We start from the raw sequence: 19,730 nt of genomic DNA, 5'->3' as shown, positions 1-19,730 counted from the left end.
AATGAACAATTGGACATACAGCAGTGTGATAAGAACACTGTAAAATGACAAAAACCATATTTAATAAAATTTATTTGAGGTGTACTTTGCGTTATTAGTTTGGCTCGTGTCCCAACTGCAAACATGGAGAGGGCAGGGTTTGTAGTAGTCATGTTTGGATGCAAATTCAACTGTATTAGTGTGTACACTCAGTTCAGGTCATCCAGTTCCACTTTGACAAAACAGTTGTGCCAGCATTAATATAGGAAATGTTGTAAACCTTGAGGTTAGCTTTCATTGTGTGACTTTTGCATGGCAAATGTTTGACACATGAACCTAAATATGTCTCAAATTCTATGTTTCCCTAGTGGAGAGACAGACACTAGGAAGGGATGTTGTGTTCTTGCTGGACGGATCCAATGGCACTAGAACTGAATTCCCAGCTATGCGAGATTTTGTCCACAGACTAGTAGAGAAACTCAGTGTGGATGACAGCAAAGACCGTGTCTCAGTGGTTCAGTACAGCAGAGATCCAGCTGTCCAGTTCTATCTGAACACGTACACCACAAAGGGCGAGATCCTTGACACTGTCAGAGGTTTGAGGCACAAAGGCGGAAGACCCCTCAACACTGGAGCAGCTCTCCAGTTCTTGAGGGATAACGTCTTCACGGCCTCTGGCGGAAGCAGGCGTCTGGAAGGAGTTCCACAGATCCTGGTATTGCTAAGTGGTGGAAGGTCTTTCGACAGTGTTGATGCACCAGCCTCTGCTCTCAAACAGCTGGGTGTCTTGACCTTTGCAATTGGAACCAAGAACTCTGATAGCAGAGAACTGCAGAAGATATCCCGCGATCCCAGTTATGCTCTGTCTGTGTCTGAATTCACTGACCTTCCCAGTGTCCAACAGCAACTTCAGTCCTCCGTGGAGGCTGTGGTTGCTGAAGTCACCTCAGAACCACCAACTGTACTTGGTATGTTGACAAGCACAGCTTCTTGCTGGCCTGAAAGTCTACCTGACTTGTTTCACCTAGACTGAGGAAAAGCATTTGAGTGCAATATACATGTTTAGCTTCACGTGCGCATTTAAATAGAGATGGTGGTGTGCTTTCCTTTGGTTACAAATTGAAATAGGCAATGCTAGATGTTTTGACAAAAATAGTCCACCACTTGATGATGAGTCCAGGAGCGTACTTTTGGCAAAGGTTTTTATTTTTTCTCTTCCTGTCTTTTCTCAGTTGACACTGCCAAAAAGGATATCGTATTCCTTCTGGATGGTTCTGATAGCACAAGGACTGGCTTCCCTGCCATGCGTGATTTTGTTGAGAGGGTGGTGGAGAAGCTCAATGTGGGAGAAAACAAAGACCGTGTCTCTGTAGTCCAGTACAGCAGAGATGCACAGGTCCATTTCAATCTGAAAAGATACACCACAAGAGAGGATATTGTGGATGCGCTCAGAGGGCTGACACACAAAGGGGGCAGACCCCTCAACACCGGGGCCGCTCTCCAATATGTCAGGGACAGCGTCTTTACAAACTCCTCCGGGAGTAGGCTCCTGCAAGGCGTTCCACAGATGTTGATCCTGCTAAATGGTGGAAGGTCTTATGACAATGTAGATACCCCAGCGTCTGCTCTCAAACAGCAGGGCATCTTTGTGATTGGCATTGGAACAAGGAGCTCTGACAGCGGAGAGCTGCAGAAGATATCACATGAGCCTAGTTACGCTCTATCAGTGTCTGAGTTCACTGACCTCCCCAGTGTCCTAGAACAGCTCTCCTCTGTAATGAACAGAGTACTAACGAGGGTCACGCCCATGACACCAACAGTAACTGGTAAGAAAGTGACAGATTTTTACAATCCAACATTACGTTAGGATGCAAATTCAACAGTTTGAAAGTGTACTTCACTAAGCTGAGATCAACCAGTTCCACTTTGACAAAACAGTTGTGCCAGAATCAGTAGAGTTAATGTTGTAAACCTTGAGGTTAGCTTTCATCGTGTGACTTTTGTATGGCAAATGTTTGACACATGAACCTAAATATGTCTCAAATTCTATGTTTTCCTAGTGGAGAGACAGCCACTAGGAAGGGATGTTGTGTTCTTGCTGGACGGATCCGATGGCACTAGAACTGAATTCCCAGCTATGCGAGACTTTGTCCACAGACTAGTAGAGAAACTCAGTGTGGATGACAGCAAAGACCGTGTCTCAGTGGTTCAGTACAGCAGAGATCCAGCTGTCCAGTTCTATCTGAACACGTACACCACAAAGGGCGAGATCCTTGACACTGTCAGAGGTTTGAGGCACAAAGGCGGAAGACCCCTCAACACTGGAGCAGCTCTCCAGTACTTGAGGGATAACGTCTTCACGGCCTCTGGCGGAAGCAGGCGCCTGGAAGGAGTTCCACAGATCCTGGTATTGCTAAGTGGTGGAAGGTCTTTCGACAGTGTTGATGCACCAGCCTCTGCTCTCAAACAGCTGGGTGTCTTGACCTTTGCAATTGGAACCAAGAACTCTGATAGCAGAGAACTGCAGAAGATATCCCGCGATCCCAGTTATGCTCTGTCTGTGTCTGAATTCACTGACCTTCCCAGTGTCCAACAGCAACTTCAGTCCTCCGTGGAGGCTGTGGTTGCTGAAGTCACCTCAGAACCACCAACTGTACTTGGTATGTTGACAAGCACAGCTTCTTGCTGGCCTGAAAGTCTACCTGACTTGTTTCACCTAGACTGAGGAAAAGCATTTGAGTGCAATATACATGTTTAGCTTCACGTGCGCATTTAAATAGAGATGGTGGTGTGCTTTCCTTTGGTTACAAATTGAAATAGGCAATGCTAGATGTTTTGGCAAAAATAGTCCACCACTTGATGATGAGTCCAGGAGCGTACTTTTGGCAAAGGTTTTTATTTTTTCTCTTCCTGTCTTTTCTCAGTTGACACTGCCAAAAAGGATATCGTATTCCTTCTGGATGGTTCTGATAGCACAAGGACTGGCTTCCCTGCCATGCGTGATTTTGTTGAGAGGGTGGTGGAGAAGCTCAATGTGGGAGAAAACAAAGACCGTGTCTCTGTAGTCCAGTACAGCAGAGATGCACAGGTCCATTTCAATCTGAAAAGATACACCACAAGAGAGGATATTGTGGATGCGCTCAGAGGGCTGACACACAAAGGGGGCAGACCCCTCAACACCGGGGTCGCTCTCCAATATGTCAGGGACAGCGTCTTTACAAACTCCTCCGGGAGTAGGCTCCTGCAAGGCGTTCCACAGATGTTGATCCTGCTAAATGGTGGAAGGTCTTATGACAATGTAGATACCCCAGCGTCTGCTCTCAAACAGCAGGGCATCTTTGTGATTGGCATTGGAACAAGGAGCTCTGACAGCGGAGAGCTGCAGAAGATATCACATGAGCCTAGTTACGCTCTATCAGTGTCTGAGTTCACTGACCTCCCCAGTGTCCTAGAACAGCTCTCCTCTGTAATGAACAGAGTACTAACGAGGGTCACGCCCATGACACCAACAGTAACTGGTAAGAAAGTGACAGATTTTTACATTCCAACATTACGTTAGGATGCAAATTCAACAGTTTGAAAGTGTACTTCACTAAGCTGAGATCAACCAGTTCCACTTTGACAAAACAGTTGTGCCAGAATCAGTAGAGTTAATGTTGTAAACCTTGAGGTTAGCTTTCATCGTGTGACTTTTGTATGGCAAATGTTTGACACATGAACCTAAATATGTCTCAAATTCTATGTTTTCCTAGTGGAGAGACAGCCACTAGGAAGGGATGTTGTGTTCTTGCTGGACGGATCCGATGGCACTAGAACTGAATTCCCAGCTATGCGAGACTTTGTCCACAGACTAGTAGAGAAACTCAGTGTGGATGACAGCAAAGACCGTGTCTCAGTGGTTCAGTACAGCAGAGATCCAGCTGTCCAGTTCTATCTGAACACGTACACCACAAAGGGCGAGATCCTTGACACTGTCAGAGGTTTGAGGCACAAAGGCGGAAGACCCCTCAACACTGGAGCAGCTCTCCAGTACTTGAGGGATAACGTCTTCACGGCCTCTGGCGGAAGCAGGCGCCTGGAAGGAGTTCCACAGATCCTGGTATTGCTAAGTGGTGGAAGGTCTTTCGACAGTGTTGATGCACCAGCCTCTGCTCTCAAACAGCTGGGTGTCTTGACCTTTGCAATTGGAACCAAGAACTCTGATAGCAGAGAACTGCAGAAGATATCCCGCGATCCCAGTTATGCTCTGTCTGTGTCTGAATTCACTGACCTTCCCAGTGTCCAACAGCAACTTCAGTCCTCCGTGGAGGCTGTGGTTGCTGAAGTCACCTCAGAACCACCAACTGTACTTGGTATGTTGACAAGCACAGCTTCTTGCTGGCCTGAAAGTCTACCTGACTTGTTTCACCTAGACTGAGGAAAAGCATTTGAGTGCAATATACATGTTTAGCTTCACGTGCGCATTTAAATAGAGATGGTGGTGTGCTTTCCTTTGGTTACAAATTGAAATAGGCAATGCTAGATGTTTTGACAAAAATAGTCCACCACTTGATGATGAGTCCAGGAGCGTACTTTTGGCAAAGGTTTTTATTTTTTCTCTTCCTGTCTTTTCTCAGTTGACACTACCAAAAAGGATATCGTATTCCTTCTGGATGGTTCTGATAGCACAAGGACTGGCTTCCCTGCCATGCGTGATTTTGTTGAGAGGGTGGTGGAGAAGCTCAATGTGGGAGAAAACAAAGACCGTGTCTCTGTAGTCCAGTACAGCAGAGATGCACAGGTCCATTTCAGTCTGAAAAGATACACCACAAGAGAGGATATTGTGGATGCGCTCAGAGGGCTGACACACAAAGGGGGCAGACCCCTCAACACCGGGGTCGCTCTCCAATATGTCAGGGACAGCGTCTTTACAAACTCCTCCGGGAGTAGGCTCCTGCAAGGCGTTCCACAGATGTTGATCCTGCTAAATGGTGGAAGGTCTTATGACAATGTAGATACCCCAGCGTCTGCTCTCAAACAGCAGGGCATCTTTGTGATTGGCATTGGAACAAGGAGCTCTGACAGCGGAGAGCTGCAGAAGATATCACATGAGCCTAGTTACGCTCTATCGGTGTCTGAGTTCACTGACCTCCCCAGTGTCCTAGAACAGCTCTCCTCTGTAATGAACAGAGTACTAACGAGGGTCACGCCCATGACACCAACAGTAACTGGTAAGAAAGTGACAGATTTTTACATTCCAACATTACGTTAGGATGCAAATTCAACAGTTTGAAAGTGTACTTCACTAAGCTGAGATCAACCAGTTCCACTTTGACAAAACAGTTGTGCCAGAATCAGTAGAGTTAATGTTGTAAACCTTGAGGTTAGCTTTCATCGTGTGACTTTTGTATGGCAAATGTTTGACACATGAACCTAAATATGTCTCAAATTCTATGTTTTCCTAGTGGAGAGACAGCCACTAGGAAGGGATGTTGTGTTCTTGCTGGACGGATCCGATGGCACTAGAACTGAATTCCCAGCTATGCGAGACTTTGTCCACAGACTAGTAGAGAAACTCAGTGTGGATGACAGCAAAGACCGTGTCTCAGTGGTTCAGTACAGCAGAGATCCAGCTGTCCAGTTCTATCTGAACACGTACACCACAAAGGGCGAGATCCTTGACACTGTCAGAGGTTTGAGGCACAAAGGCGGAAGACCCCTCAACACTGGAGCAGCTCTCCAGTACTTGAGGGATAACGTCTTCACGGCCTCTGGTGGAAGCAGGCGCCTGGAAGGAGTTCCACAGATCCTGGTATTGCTAAGTGGTGGAAGGTCTTTCGACAGTGTTGATGCACCAGCCTCTGCTCTCAAACAGCTGGGTGTCTTGACCTTTGCAATTGGAACCAAGAACTCTGATAGCAGAGAACTGCAGAAGATATCCCGCGATCCCAGTTATGCTCTGTCTGTGTCTGAATTCACTGACCTTCCCAGTGTCCAACAGCAACTTCAGTCCTCCGTGGAGGCTGTGGTTGCTGAAGTCACCTCAGAACCACCAACTGTACTTGGTATGTTGACAAGCACAGCTTCTTGCTGGCCTGAAAGTCTACCTGACTTGTTTCACCTAGACTGAGGAAAAGCATTTGAGTGCAATATACATGTTTAGCTTCACGTGCGCATTTAAATAGAGATGGTGGTGTGCTTTCCTTTGGTTACAAATTGAAATAGGCAATGCTAGATGTTTTGACAAAAATAGTCCACCACTTGATGATGAGTCCAGGAGCGTACTTTTGGCAAAGGTTTTTATTTTTTCTCTTCCTGTCTTTTCTCAGTTGACACTGCCAAAAAGGATATCGTATTCCTTCTGGATGGTTCTGATAGCACAAGGACTGGCTTCCCTGCCATGCGTGATTTTGTTGAGAGGGTGGTGGAGAAGCTCAGTGTGGGAGAAAACAAAGACCGTGTCTCTGTAGTCCAGTACAGCAGAGATGCACAGGTCCATTTCAATCTGAAAAGATACACCACAAGAGAGGATATTGTGGATGCGCTCAGAGGGCTGACACACAAAGGGGGCAGACCCCTCAACACCGGGGCCGCTCTCCAATATGTCAGGGACAGCGTCTTTACAAACTCCTCCGGGAGTAGGCTCCTGCAAGGCGTTCCACAGATGTTGATCCTGCTAAATGGTGGAAGGTCTTATGACAATGTAGATACCCCAGCGTCTGCTCTCAAACAGCAGGGCATCTTTGTGATTGGCATTGGAACAAGGAGCTCTGACAGCGGAGAGCTGCAGAAGATATCACATGAGCCTAGTTACGCTCTATCAGTGTCTGAGTTCACTGACCTCCCCAGTGTCCTAGAACAGCTCTCCTCTGTAATGAACAGAGTACTAACGAGGGTCACGCCCATGACACCAACAGTAACTGGTAAGAAAGTGACAGATTTTTACATTCCAACATTACGTTAGGATGCAAATTCAACAGTTTGAAAGTGTACTTCACTAAGCTGAGATCAACCAGTTCCACTTTGACAAAACAGTTGTGCCAGAATCAGTAGAGTTAATGTTGTAAACCTTGAGGTTAGCTTTCATCGTGTGACTTTTGTATGGCAAATGTTTGACACATGAACCTAAATATGTCTCAAATTCTATGTTTTCCTAGTGGAGAGACAGCCACTAGGAAGGGATGTTGTGTTCTTGCTGGACGGATCCGATGGCACTAGAACTGAATTCCCAGCTATGCGAGACTTTGTCCACAGACTAGTAGAGAAACTCAGTGTGGATGACAGCAAAGACCGTGTCTCAGTGGTTCAGTACAGCAGAGATCCAGCTGTCCAGTTCTATCTGAACACGTACACCACAAAGGGCGAGATCCTTGACACTGTCAGAGGTTTGAGGCACAAAGGCGGAAGACCCCTCAACACTGGAGCAGCTCTCCAGTACTTGAGGGATAACGTCTTCACGGCCTCTGGCGGAAGCAGGCGCCTGGAAGGAGTTCCACAGATCCTGGTATTGCTAAGTGGTGGAAGGTCTTTCGACAGTGTTGATGCACCAGCCTCTGCTCTCAAACAGCTGGGTGTCTTGACCTTTGCAATTGGAACCAAGAACTCTGATAGCAGAGAACTGCAGAAGATATCCCGCGATCCCAGTTATGCTCTGTCTGTGTCTGAATTCACTGACCTTCCCAGTGTCCAACAGCAACTTCAGTCCTCCGTGGAGGCTGTGGTTGCTGAAGTCACCTCAGAACCACCAACTGTACTTGGTATGTTGACAAGCACAGCTTCTTGCTGGCCTGAAAGTCTACCTGACTTGTTTCACCTAGACTGAGGAAAAGCATTTGAGTGCAATATACATGTTTAGCTTCACGTGCGCATTTAAATAGAGATGGTGGTGTGCTTTCCTTTGGTTACAAATTGAAATAGGCAATGCTAGATGTTTTGACAAAAATAGTCCACCACTTGATGATGAGTCCAGGAGCGTACTTTTGGCAAAGGTTTTTATTTTTTCTCTTCCTGTCTTTTCTCAGTTGACACTGCCAAAAAGGATATCGTATTCCTTCTGGATGGTTCTGATAGCACAAGGACTGGCTTTCCTGCCATGCGTGATTTTGTTGAGAGGGTGGTGGAGAAGCTCAGTGTGGGAGAAAACAAAGACCGTGTCTCTGTAGTCCAGTACAGCAGAGATGCACAGGTCCATTTCAATCTGAAAAGATACACCACAAGAGAGGATATTGTGGATGCGCTCAGAGGGCTGACACACAAAGGGGGCAGACCCCTCAACACCGGGGCCGCTCTCCAATATGTCAGGGACAGCGTCTTTACAAACTCCTCCGGGAGTAGGCTCCTGCAAGGCGTTCCACAGATGTTGATCCTGCTAAATGGTGGAAGGTCTTATGACAATGTAGATACCCCAGCGTCTGCTCTCAAACAGCAGGGCATCTTTGTGATTGGCATTGGAACAAGGAGCTCTGACAGCGGAGAGCTGCAGAAGATATCACATGAGCCTAGTTACGCTCTATCAGTGTCTGAGTTCACTGACCTCCCCAGTGTCCTAGAACAGCTCTCCTCTGTAATGAACAGAGTACTAACGAGGGTCACGCCCATGACACCAACAGTAACTGGTAAGAAAGTGACAGATTTTTACATTCCAACATTACGTTAGGATGCAAATTCAACAGTTTGAAAGTGTACTTCACTAAGCTGAGATCAACCAGTTCCACTTTGACAAAACAGTTGTGCCAGAATCAGTAGAGTTAATGTTGTAAACCTTGAGGTTAGCTTTCATCGTGTGACTTTTGTATGGCAAATGTTTGACACATGAACCTAAATATGTCTCAAATTCTATGTTTTCCTAGTGGAGAGACAGCCACTAGGAAGGGATGTTGTGTTCTTGCTGGACGGATCCAATGGCACTAGAACTGAATTCCCAGCTATGCGAGACTTTGTCCACAGACTAGTAGAGAAACTCAGTGTGGATGACAGCAAAGACCGTGTCTCAGTGGTTCAGTACAGCAGAGATCCAGCTGTCCAGTTCTATCTGAACACGTACACCACAAAGGGCGAGATCCTTGACACTGTCAGAGGTTTGAGGCACAAAGGCGGAAGACCCCTCAACACTGGAGCAGCTCTCCAGTACTTGAGGGATAACGTCTTCACGGCCTCTGGCGGAAGCAGGCGCCTGGAAGGAGTTCCACAGATCCTGGTATTGCTAAGTGGTGGAAGGTCTTTCGACAGTGTTGATGCACCAGCCTCTGCTCTCAAACAGCTGGGTGTCTTGACCTTTGCAATTGGAACCAAGAACTCTGACAGCAGAGAACTGCAGAAGATATCCCGCGATCCCAGTTATGCTCTGTCTGTGTCTGAATTCACTGACCTTCCCAGTGTCCAACAGCAACTTCAGTCCTCCGTGGAGGCTGTGGTTGCTGAAGTCACCTCAGAACCACCAACTGTACTTGGTATGTTGACAAGCACAGCTTCTTGCTGGCCTGAAAGTCTACCTGACTTGTTTCACCTAGACTGAGGAAAAGCATTTGAGTGCAATATACATGTTTAGCTTCACGTGCGCATTTAAATAGAGATGGTGGTGTGCTTTCCTTTGGTTACAAATTGAAATAGGCAATGCTAGATGTTTTGACAAAAATAGTCCACCACTTGATGATGAGTCCAGGAGCGTACTTTTGGCAAAGGTTTTTATTTTTTCTCTTCCTGTCTTTTCTCAGTTGACACTGCCAAAAAGGATATCGTATTCCTTCTGGATGGTTCTGATAGCACAAGGACTGGCTTCCCTGCCATGCGTGATTTTGTTGAGAGGGTGGTGGAGAAGCTCAGTGTGGGAGAAAACAAAGACCGTGTCTCTGTAGTCCAGTACAGCAGAGATGCACAGGTCCATTTCAATCTGAAAAGATACACCACAAGAGAGGATATTGTGGATGCGCTCAGAGGGCTGACACACAAAGGGGGCAGACCCCTCAACACCGGGGCCGCTCTCCAATATGTCAGGGACAGCGTCTTTACAAACTCCTCCGGGAGTAGGCTCCTGCAAGGCGTTCCACAGATGTTGATCCTGCTAAATGGTGGAAGGTCTTATGACAATGTAGATACCCCAGCGTCTGCTCTCAAACAGCAGGGCATCTTTGTGATTGGCATTGGAACAAGGAGCTCTGACAGCGGAGAGCTGCAGAAGATATCACATGAGCCTAGTTACGCTCTATCAGTGTCTGAGTTCACTGACCTCCCCAGTGTCCTAGAACAGCTCTCCTCTGTAATGAACAGAGTACTAACGAGGGTCACGCCCATGACACCAACAGTAACTGGTAAGAAAGTGACAGATTTTTACATTCCAACATTACGTTAGGATGCAAATTCAACAGTTTGAAAGTGTACTTCACTAAGCTGAGATCAACCAGTTCCACTTTGACAAAACAGTTGTGCCAGAATCAGTAGAGTTAATGTTGTAAACCTTGAGGTTAGCTTTCATCGTGTGACTTTTGTATGGCAAATGTTTGACACATGAACCTAAATATGTCTCAAATTCTATGTTTTCCTAGTGGAGAGACAGCCACTAGGAAGGGATGTTGTGTTCTTGCTGGACGGATCCGATGGCACTAGAACTGAATTCCCAGCTATGCGAGACTTTGTCCACAGACTAGTAGAGAAACTCAGTGTGGATGACAGCAAAGACCGTGTCTCAGTGGTTCAGTACAGCAGAGATCCAGCTGTCCAGTTCTATCTGAACACGTACACCACAAAGGGCGAGATCCTTGACACTGTCAGAGGTTTGAGGCACAAAGGCGGAAGACCCCTCAACACTGGAGCAGCTCTCCAGTACTTGAGGGATAACGTCTTCACGGCCTCTGGCGGAAGCAGGCGCCTGGAAGGAGTTCCACAGATCCTGGTATTGCTAAGTGGTGGAAGGTCTTTCGACAGTGTTGATGCACCAGCCTCTGCTCTCAAACAGCTGGGTGTCTTGACCTTTGCAATTGGAACCAAGAACTCTGATAGCAGAGAACTGCAGAAGATATCCCGCGATCCCAGTTATGCTCTGTCTGTGTCTGAATTCACTGACCTTCCCAGTGTCCAACAGCAACTTCAGTCCTCCGTGGAGGCTGTGGTTGCTGAAGTCACCTCAGAACCACCAACTGTACTTGGTATGTTGACAAGCACAGCTTCTTGCTGGCCTGAAAGTCTACCTGACTTGTTTCACCTAGACTGAGGAAAAGCATTTGAGTGCAATATACATGTTTAGCTTCACGTGCGCATTTAAATAGAGATGGTGGTGTGCTTTCCTTTGGTTACAAATTGAAATAGGCAATGCTAGATGTTTTGACAAAAATAGTCCACCACTTGATGATGAGTCCAGGAGCGTACTTTTGGCAAAGGTTTTTATTTTTTCTCTTCCTGTCTTTTCTCAGTTGACACTGCCAAAAAGGATATCGTATTCCTTCTGGATGGTTCTGATAGCACAAGGACTGGCTTCCCTGCCATGCGTGATTTTGTTGAGAGGGTGGTGGAGAAGCTCAATGTGGGAGAAAACAAAGACCGTGTCTCTGTAGTCCAGTACAGCAGAGATGCACAGGTCCATTTCAATCTGAAAAGATACACCACAAGAGAGGATATTGTGGATGCGCTCAGAGGGCTGACACACAAAGGGGGCAGACCCCTCAACACCGGGGCCGCTCTCCAATATGTCAGGGACAGCATCTTTACAAACTCCTCCGGGAGTAGGCTCCTGCAAGGCGTTCCACAGATGTTGATCCTGCTAAATGGTGGAAGGTCTTATGACAATGTAGATACCCCAGCGTCTGCTCTCAAACAGCAGGGCATCTTTGTGATTGGCATTGGAACAAGGAGCTCTGACAGCGGAGAGCTGCAGAAGATATCACATGAGCCTAGTTACGCTCTATCGGTGTCTGAGTTCACTGACCTCCCCAGTGTCCTAGAACAGCTCTCCTCTGTAATGAACAGAGTACTAACGAGGGTCACGCCCATGACACCAACAGTAACTGGTAAGAAAGTGACAGATTTTTACATTCCAACATTACGTTAGGATGCAAATTCAACAGTTTGAAAGTGTACTTCACTAAGCTGAGATCAACCAGTTCCACTTTGACAAAACAGTTGTGCCAGAATCAGTAGAGTTAATGTTGTAAACCTTGAGGTTAGCTTTCATCGTGTGACTTTTGTATGGCAAATGTTTGACACATGAACCTAAATATGTCTCAAATTCTATGTTTTCCTAGTGGAGAGACAGCCACTAGGAAGGGATGTTGTGTTCTTGCTGGACGGATCCGATGGCACTAGAACTGAATTCCCAGCTATGCGAGACTTTGTCCACAGACTAGTAGAGAAACTCAGTGTGGATGACAGCAAAGACCGTGTCTCAGTGGTTCAGTACAGCAGAGATCCAGCTGTCCAGTTCTATCTGAACACGTACACCACAAAGGGCGAGATCCTTGACACTGTCAGAGGTTTGAGGCACAAAGGCGGAAGACCCCTCAACACTGGAGCAGCTCTCCAGTACTTGAGGGATAACGTCTTCACGGCCTCTGGTGGAAGCAGGCGCCTGGAAGGAGTTCCACAGATCCTGGTATTGCTAAGTGGTGGAAGGTCTTTCGACAGTGTTGATGCACCAGCCTCTGCTCTCAAACAGCTGGGTGTCTTGACCTTTGCAATTGGAACCAAGAACTCTGATAGCAGAGAACTGCAGAAGATATCCCGCGATCCCAGTTATGCTCTGTCTGTGTCTGAATTCACTGACCTTCCCAGTGTCCAACAGCAACTTCAGTCCTCCGTGGAGGCTGTGGTTGCTGAAGTCACCTCAGAACCACCAACTGTACTTGGTATGTTGACAAGCACAGCTTCTTGCTGGCCTGAAAGTCTACCTGACTTGTTTCACCTAGACTGAGGAAAAGCATTTGAGTGCAATATACATGTTTAGCTTCACGTGCGCATTTAAATAGAGATGGTGGTGTGCTTTCCTTTGGTTACAAATTGAAATAGGCAATGCTAGATGTTTTGACAAAAATAGTCCACCACTTGATGATGAGTCCAGGAGCGTACTTTTGGCAAAGGTTTTTATTTTTTCTCTTCCTGTCTTTTCTCAGTTGACACTGCCAAAAAGGATATCGTATTCCTTCTGGATGGTTCTGATAGCACAAGGACTGGCTTCCCTGCCATGCGTGATTTTGTTGAGAGGGTGGTGGAGAAGCTCAGTGTGGGAGAAAACAAAGACCGTGTCTCTGTAGTCCAGTACAGCAGAGATGCACAGGTCCATTTCAATCTGAAAAGATACACCACAAGAGAGGATATTGTGGATGCGCTCAGAGGGCTGACACACAAAGGGGGCAGACCCCTCAACACCGGGGCCGCTCTCCAATATGTCAGGGACAGCGTCTTTACAAACTCCTCCGGGAGTAGGCTCCTGCAAGGCGTTCCACAGATGTTGATCCTGCTAAATGGTGGAAGGTCTTATGACAATGTAGATACCCCAGCGTCTGCTCTCAAACAGCAGGGCATCTTTGTGATTGGCATTGGAACAAGGAGCTCTGACAGCGGAGAGCTGCAGAAGATATCACATGAGCCTAGTTACGCTCTATCAGTGTCTGAGTTCACTGACCTCCCCAGTGTCCTAGAACAGCTCTCCTCTGTAATGAACAGAGTACTAACGAGGGTCACGCCCATGACACCAACAGTAACTGGTAAGAAAGTGACAGATTTTTACATTCCAACATTACGTTAGGATGCAAATTCAACAGTTTGAAAGTGTACTTCACTAAGCTGAGATCAACCAGTTCCACTTTGACAAAACAGTTGTGCCAGAATCAGTAGAGTTAATGTTGTAAACCTTGAGGTTAGCTTTCATCGTGTGACTTTTGTATGGCAAATGTTTGACACATGAACCTAAATATGTCTCAAATTCTATGTTTTCCTAGTGGAGAGACAGCCACTAGGAAGGGATGTTGTGTTCTTGCTGGACGGATCCGATGGCACTAGAACTGAATTCCCAGCTATGCGAGACTTTGTCCACAGACTAGTAGAGAAACTCAGTGTGGATGACAGCAAAGACCGTGTCTCAGTGGTTCAGTACAGCAGAGATCCAGCTGTCCAGTTCTATCTGAACACGTACACCACAAAGGGCGAGATCCTTGACACTGTCAGAGGTTTGAGGCACAAAGGCGGAAGACCCCTCAACACTGGAGCAGCTCTCCAGTACTTGAGGGATAACGTCTTCACGGCCTCTGGCGGAAGCAGGCGCCTGGAAGGAGTTCCACAGATCCTGGTATTGCTAAGTGGTGGAAGGTCTTTCGACAGTGTTGATGCACCAGCCTCTGCTCTCAAACAGCTGGGTGTCTTGACCTTTGCAATTGGAACCAAGAACTCTGATAGCAGAGAACTGCAGAAGATATCCCGCGATCCCAGTTATGCTCTGTCTGTGTCTGAATTCACTGACCTTCCCAGTGTCCAACAGCAACTTCAGTCCTCCGTGGAGGCTGTGGTTGCTGAAGTCACCTCAGAACCACCAACTGTACTTGGTATGTTGACAAGCACAGCTTCTTGCTGGCCTGAAAGTCTACCTGACTTGTTTCACCTAGACTGAGGAAAAGCATTTGAGTGCAATATACATGTTTAGCTTCACGTGCGCATTTAAATAGAGATGGTGGTGTGCTTTCCTTTGGTTACAAATTGAAATAGGCAATGCTAGATGTTTTGACAAAAATAGTCCACCACTTGATGATGAGTCCAGGAGCGTACTTTTGGCAAAGGTTTTTATTTTTTCTCTTCCTGTCTTTTCTCAGTTGACACTGCCAAAAAGGATATCGTATTCCTTCTGGATGGTTCTGATAGCACAAGGACTGGCTTTCCTGCCATGCGTGATTTTGTTGAGAGGGTGGTGGAGAAGCTCAGTGTGGGAGAAAACAAAGACCGTGTCTCTGTAGTCCAGTACAGCAGAGATGCACAGGTCCATTTCAATCTGAAAAGATACACCACAAGAGAGGATATTGTGGATGCGCTCAGAGGGCTGACACACAAAGGGGGCAGACCCCTCAACACCGGGGCCGCTCTCCAATATGTCAGGGACAGCGTCTTTACAAACTCCTCCGGGAGTAGGCTCCTGCAAGGCGTTCCACAGATGTTGATCCTGCTAAATGGTGGAAGGTCTTATGACAATGTAGATACCCCAGCGTCTGCTCTCAAACAGCAGGGCATCTTTGTGATTGGCATTGGAACAAGGAGCTCTGACAGCGGAGAGCTGCAGAAGATATCACATGAGCCTAGTTACGCTCTATCAGTGTCTGAGTTCACTGACCTCCCCAGTGTCCTAGAACAGCTCTCCTCTGTAATGAACAGAGTACTAACGAGGGTCACGCCCATGACACCAACAGTAACTGGTAAGAAAGTGACAGATTTTTACATTCCAACATTACGTTAGGATGCAAATTCAACAGTTTGAAAGTGTACTTCACTAAGCTGAGATCAACCAGTTCCACTTTGACAAAACAGTTGTGCCAGAATCAGTAGAGTTAATGTTGTAAACCTTGAGGTTAGCTTTCATCGTGTGACTTTTGTATGGCAAATGTTTGACACATGAACCTAAATATGTCTCAAATTCTATGTTTTCCTAGTGGAGAGACAGCCACTAGGAAGGGATGTTGTGTTCTTGCTGGACGGATCCAATGGCACTAGAACTGAATTCCCAGCTATGCGAGACTTTGTCCACAGACTAGTAGAGAAACTCAGTGTGGATGACAGCAAAGACCGTGTCTCAGTGGTTCAGTACAGCAGAGATCCAGCTGTCCAGTTCTATCTGAACACGTACACCACAAAGGGCGAGATCCTTGACACTGTCAGAGGTTTGAGGCACAAAGGCGGAAGACCCCTCAACACTGGAGCAGCTCTCCAGTACTTGAGGGATAACGTCTTCACGGCCTCTGGCGGAAGCAGGCGCCTGGAAGGAGTTCCACAGATCCTGGTATTGCTAAGTGGTGGAAGGTCTTTCGACAGTGTTGATGCACCAGCCTCTGCTCTCAAACAGCTGGGTGTCTTGACCTTTGCAATTGGAACCAAGAACTCTGACAGCAGAGAACTGCAGAAGATATCCCGCGATCCCAGTTATGCTCTGTCTGTGTCTGAATTCACTGACCTTCCCAGTGTCCAACAGCAACTTCAGTCCTCCGTGGAGGCTGTGGTTGCTGAAGTCACCTCAGAACCACCAACTGTACTTGGTATGTTGACAAGCACAGCTTCTTGCTGGCCTGAAAGTCTACCTGACTTGTTTCACCTAGACTGAGGAAAAGCATTTGAGTGCAATATACATGTTTAGCTTCACGTGCGCATTTAAATAGAGATGGTGGTGTGCTTTCCTTTGGTTACAAATTGAAATAGGCAATGCTAGATGTTTTGACAAAAATAGTCCACCACTTGATGATGAGTCCAGGAGCGTACTTTTGGCAAAGGTTTTTATTTTTTCTCTTCCTGTCTTTTCTCAGTTGACACTGCCAAAAAGGATATCGTATTCCTTCTGGATGGTTCTGATAGCACAAGGACTGGCTTCCCTGCCATGCGTGATTTTGTTGAGAGGGTGGTGGAGAAGCTCAGTGTGGGAGAAAACAAAGACCGTGTCTCTGTAGTCCAGTACAGCAGAGATGCACAGGTCCATTTCAATCTGAAAAGATACACCACAAGAGAGGATATTGTGGATGCGCTCAGAGGGCTGACACACAAAGGGGGCAGACCCCTCAACACCGGGGCCGCTCTCCAATATGTCAGGGACAGCGTCTTTACAAACTCCTCCGGGAGTAGGCTCCTGCAAGGCGTTCCACAGATGTTGATCCTGCTAAATGGTGGAAGGTCTTATGACAATGTAGATACCCCAGCGTCTGCTCTCAAACAGCAGGGCATCTTTGTGATTGGCATTGGAACAAGGAGCTCTGACAGCGGAGAGCTGCAGAAGATATCACATGAGCCTAGTTACGCTCTATCAGTGTCTGAGTTCACTGACCTCCCCAGTGTCCTAGAACAGCTCTCCTCTGTAATGAACAGAGTACTAACGAGGGTCACGCCCATGACACCAACAGTAACTGGTAAGAAAGTGACAGATTTTTACATTCCAACATTACGTTAGGATGCAAATTCAACAGTTTGAAAGTGTACTTCACTAAGCTGAGATCAACCAGTTCCACTTTGACAAAACAGTTGTGCCAGAATCAGTAGAGTTAATGTTGTAAACCTTGAGGTTAGCTTTCATCGTGTGACTTTTGTATGGCAAATGTTTGACACATGAACCTAAATATGTCTCAAATTCTATGTTTTCCTAGTGGAGAGACAGCCACTAGGAAGGGATGTTGTGTTCTTGCTGGACGGATCCGATGGCACTAGAACTGAATTCCCAGCTATGCGAGACTTTGTCCACAGACTAGTAGAGAAACTCAGTGTGGATGACAGCAAAGACCGTGTCTCAGTGGTTCAGTACAGCAGAGATCCAGCTGTCCAGTTCTATCTGAACACGTACACCACAAAGGGCGAGATCCTTGACACTGTCAGAGGTTTGAGGCACAAAGGCGGAAGACCCCTCAACACTGGAGCAGCTCTCCAGTACTTGAGGGATAACGTCTTCACGGCCTCTGGCGGAAGCAGGCGCCTGGAAGGAGTTCCACAGATCCTGGTATTGCTAAGTGGTGGAAGGTCTTTCGACAGTGTTGATGCACCAGCCTCTGCTCTCAAACAGCTGGGTGTCTTGACCTTTGCAATTGGAACCAAGAACTCTGATAGCAGAGAACTGCAGAAGATATCCCGCGATCCCAGTTATGCTCTGTCTGTGTCTGAATTCACTGACCTTCCCAGTGTCCAACAGCAACTTCAGTCCTCCGTGGAGGCTGTGGTTGCTGAAGTCACCTCAGAACCACCAACTGTACTTGGTATGTTGACAAGCACAGCTTCTTGCTGGCCTGAAAGTCTACCTGACTTGTTTCACCTAGACTGAGGAAAAGCATTTGAGTGCAATATACATGTTTAGCTTCACGTGCGCATTTAAATAGAGATGGTGGTGTGCTTTCCTTTGGTTACAAATTGAAATAGGCAATGCTAGATGTTTTGACAAAAATAGTCCACCACTTGATGATGAGTCCAGGAGCGTACTTTTGGCAAAGGTTTTTATTTTTTCTCTTCCTGTCTTTTCTCAGTTGACACTGCCAAAAAGGATATCGTATTCCTTCTGGATGGTTCTGATAGCACAAGGACTGGCTTCCCTGCCATGCGTGATTTTGTTGAGAGGGTGGTGGAGAAGCTCAATGTGGGAGAAAACAAAGACCGTGTCTCTGTAGTCCAGTACAGCAGAGATGCACAGGTCCATTTCAATCTGAAAAGATACACCACAAGAGAGGATATTGTGGATGCGCTCAGAGGGCTGACACACAAAGGGGGCAGACCCCTCAACACCGGGGCCGCTCTCCAATATGTCAGGGACAGCATCTTTACAAACTCCTCCGGGAGTAGGCTCCTGCAAGGCGTTCCACAGATGTTGATCCTGCTAAATGGTGGAAGGTCTTATGACAATGTAGATACCCCAGCGTCTGCTCTCAAACAGCAGGGCATCTTTGTGATTGGCATTGGAACAAGGAGCTCTGACAGCGGAGAGCTGCAGAAGATATCACATGAGCCTAGTTACGCTCTATCAGTGTCTGAGTTCACTGACCTCCCCAGTGTCCTAGAACAGCTCTCCTCTGTAATGAACAGAGTACTAACGAGGGTCACGCCCATGACACCAACAGTAACTGGTAAGAAAGTGACAGATTTTTACATTCCAACATTACGTTAGGATGCAAATTCAACAGTTTGAAAGTGTACTTCACTAAGCTGAGATCAACCAGTTCCACTTTGACAAAACAGTTGTGCCAGAATCAGTAGAGTTAATGTTGTAAACCTTGAGGTTAGCTTTCATCGTGTGACTTTTGTATGGCAAATGTTTGACACATGAACCTAAATATGTCTCAAATTCTATGTTTTCCTAGTGGAGAGACAGCCACTAGGAAGGGATGTTGTGTTCTTGCTGGACGGATCCGATGGCACTAGAACTGAATTCCCAGCTATGCGAGACTTTGTCCACAGACTAGTAGAGAAACTCAGTGTGGATGACAGCAAAGACCGTGTCTCAGTGGTTCAGTACAGCAGAGATCCAGCTGTCCAGTTCTATCTGAACACGTACACCACAAAGGGCGAGATCCTTGACACTGTCAGAGGTTTGAGGCACAAAGGCGGAAGACCCCTCAACACTGGAGCAGCTCTCCAGTACTTGAGGGATAACGTCTTCACGGCCTCTGGCGGAAGCAGGCGCCTGGAAGGAGTTCCACAGATCCTGGTATTGCTAAGTGGTGGAAGGTCTTTCGACAGTGTTGATGCACCAGCCTCTGCTCTCAAACAGCTGGGTGTCTTGACCTTTGCAATTGGAACCAAGAACTCTGATAGCAGAGAACTGCAGAAGATATCCCGCGATCCCAGTTATGCTCTGTCTGTGTCTGAATTCACTGACCTTCCCAGTGTCCAACAGCAACTTCAGTCCTCCGTGGAGGCTGTGGTTGCTGAAGTCACCTCAGAACCACCAACTGTACTTGGTATGTTGACAAGCACAGCTTCTTGCTGGCCTGAAAGTCTACCTGACTTGTTTCACCTAGACTGAGGAAAAGCATTTGAGTGCAATATACATGTTTAGCTTCACGTGCGCATTTAAATAGAGATGGTGGTGTGCTTTCCTTTGGTTACAAATTGAAATAGGCAATGCTAGA

At 46.9% G+C, this 19,730-nt stretch overlaps 1 protein-coding gene across 1 annotated transcript in view; it reads left to right on the top strand.

Moving 5' to 3' along the window:
• The window catches only part of LOC144466904 (uncharacterized), a 57,385-nt gene that overhangs the window by 35,235 nt on the left and 2,420 nt on the right, over nt 1–19,730 (top strand). Inside the window, exons 14-35 of the mRNA XM_078174826.1 lie at nt 1,212–1,805; nt 2,040–2,639; nt 2,904–3,497; nt 3,732–4,331; nt 4,596–5,189; nt 5,424–6,023; nt 6,288–6,881; nt 7,116–7,715; nt 7,980–8,573; nt 8,808–9,407; nt 9,672–10,265; nt 10,500–11,099; nt 11,364–11,957; nt 12,192–12,791; nt 13,056–13,649; nt 13,884–14,483; nt 14,748–15,341; nt 15,576–16,175; nt 16,440–17,033; nt 17,268–17,867; nt 18,132–18,725; nt 18,960–19,559. Coding sequence (XP_078030952.1) covers nt 1,212–1,805; nt 2,040–2,639; nt 2,904–3,497; nt 3,732–4,331; nt 4,596–5,189; nt 5,424–6,023; nt 6,288–6,881; nt 7,116–7,715; nt 7,980–8,573; nt 8,808–9,407; nt 9,672–10,265; nt 10,500–11,099; nt 11,364–11,957; nt 12,192–12,791; nt 13,056–13,649; nt 13,884–14,483; nt 14,748–15,341; nt 15,576–16,175; nt 16,440–17,033; nt 17,268–17,867; nt 18,132–18,725; nt 18,960–19,559 — 13,134 coding nt within the window. The remainder of the gene's footprint in view (nt 1–1,211; nt 1,806–2,039; nt 2,640–2,903; nt 3,498–3,731; nt 4,332–4,595; nt 5,190–5,423; nt 6,024–6,287; nt 6,882–7,115; nt 7,716–7,979; nt 8,574–8,807; nt 9,408–9,671; nt 10,266–10,499; nt 11,100–11,363; nt 11,958–12,191; nt 12,792–13,055; nt 13,650–13,883; nt 14,484–14,747; nt 15,342–15,575; nt 16,176–16,439; nt 17,034–17,267; nt 17,868–18,131; nt 18,726–18,959; nt 19,560–19,730) is intronic.

The sequence above is a fragment of the Epinephelus lanceolatus genome, chromosome 14 (genome assembly GCF_041903045.1).
Source record: "Epinephelus lanceolatus isolate andai-2023 chromosome 14, ASM4190304v1, whole genome shotgun sequence".
Classification (NCBI taxonomy): domain Eukaryota; kingdom Metazoa; phylum Chordata; class Actinopteri; order Perciformes; family Serranidae; genus Epinephelus; species Epinephelus lanceolatus.
The sequence above is the reverse complement of the archived record's forward strand: the minus strand, read 5'-3'. Positions and strand labels throughout refer to the sequence as shown.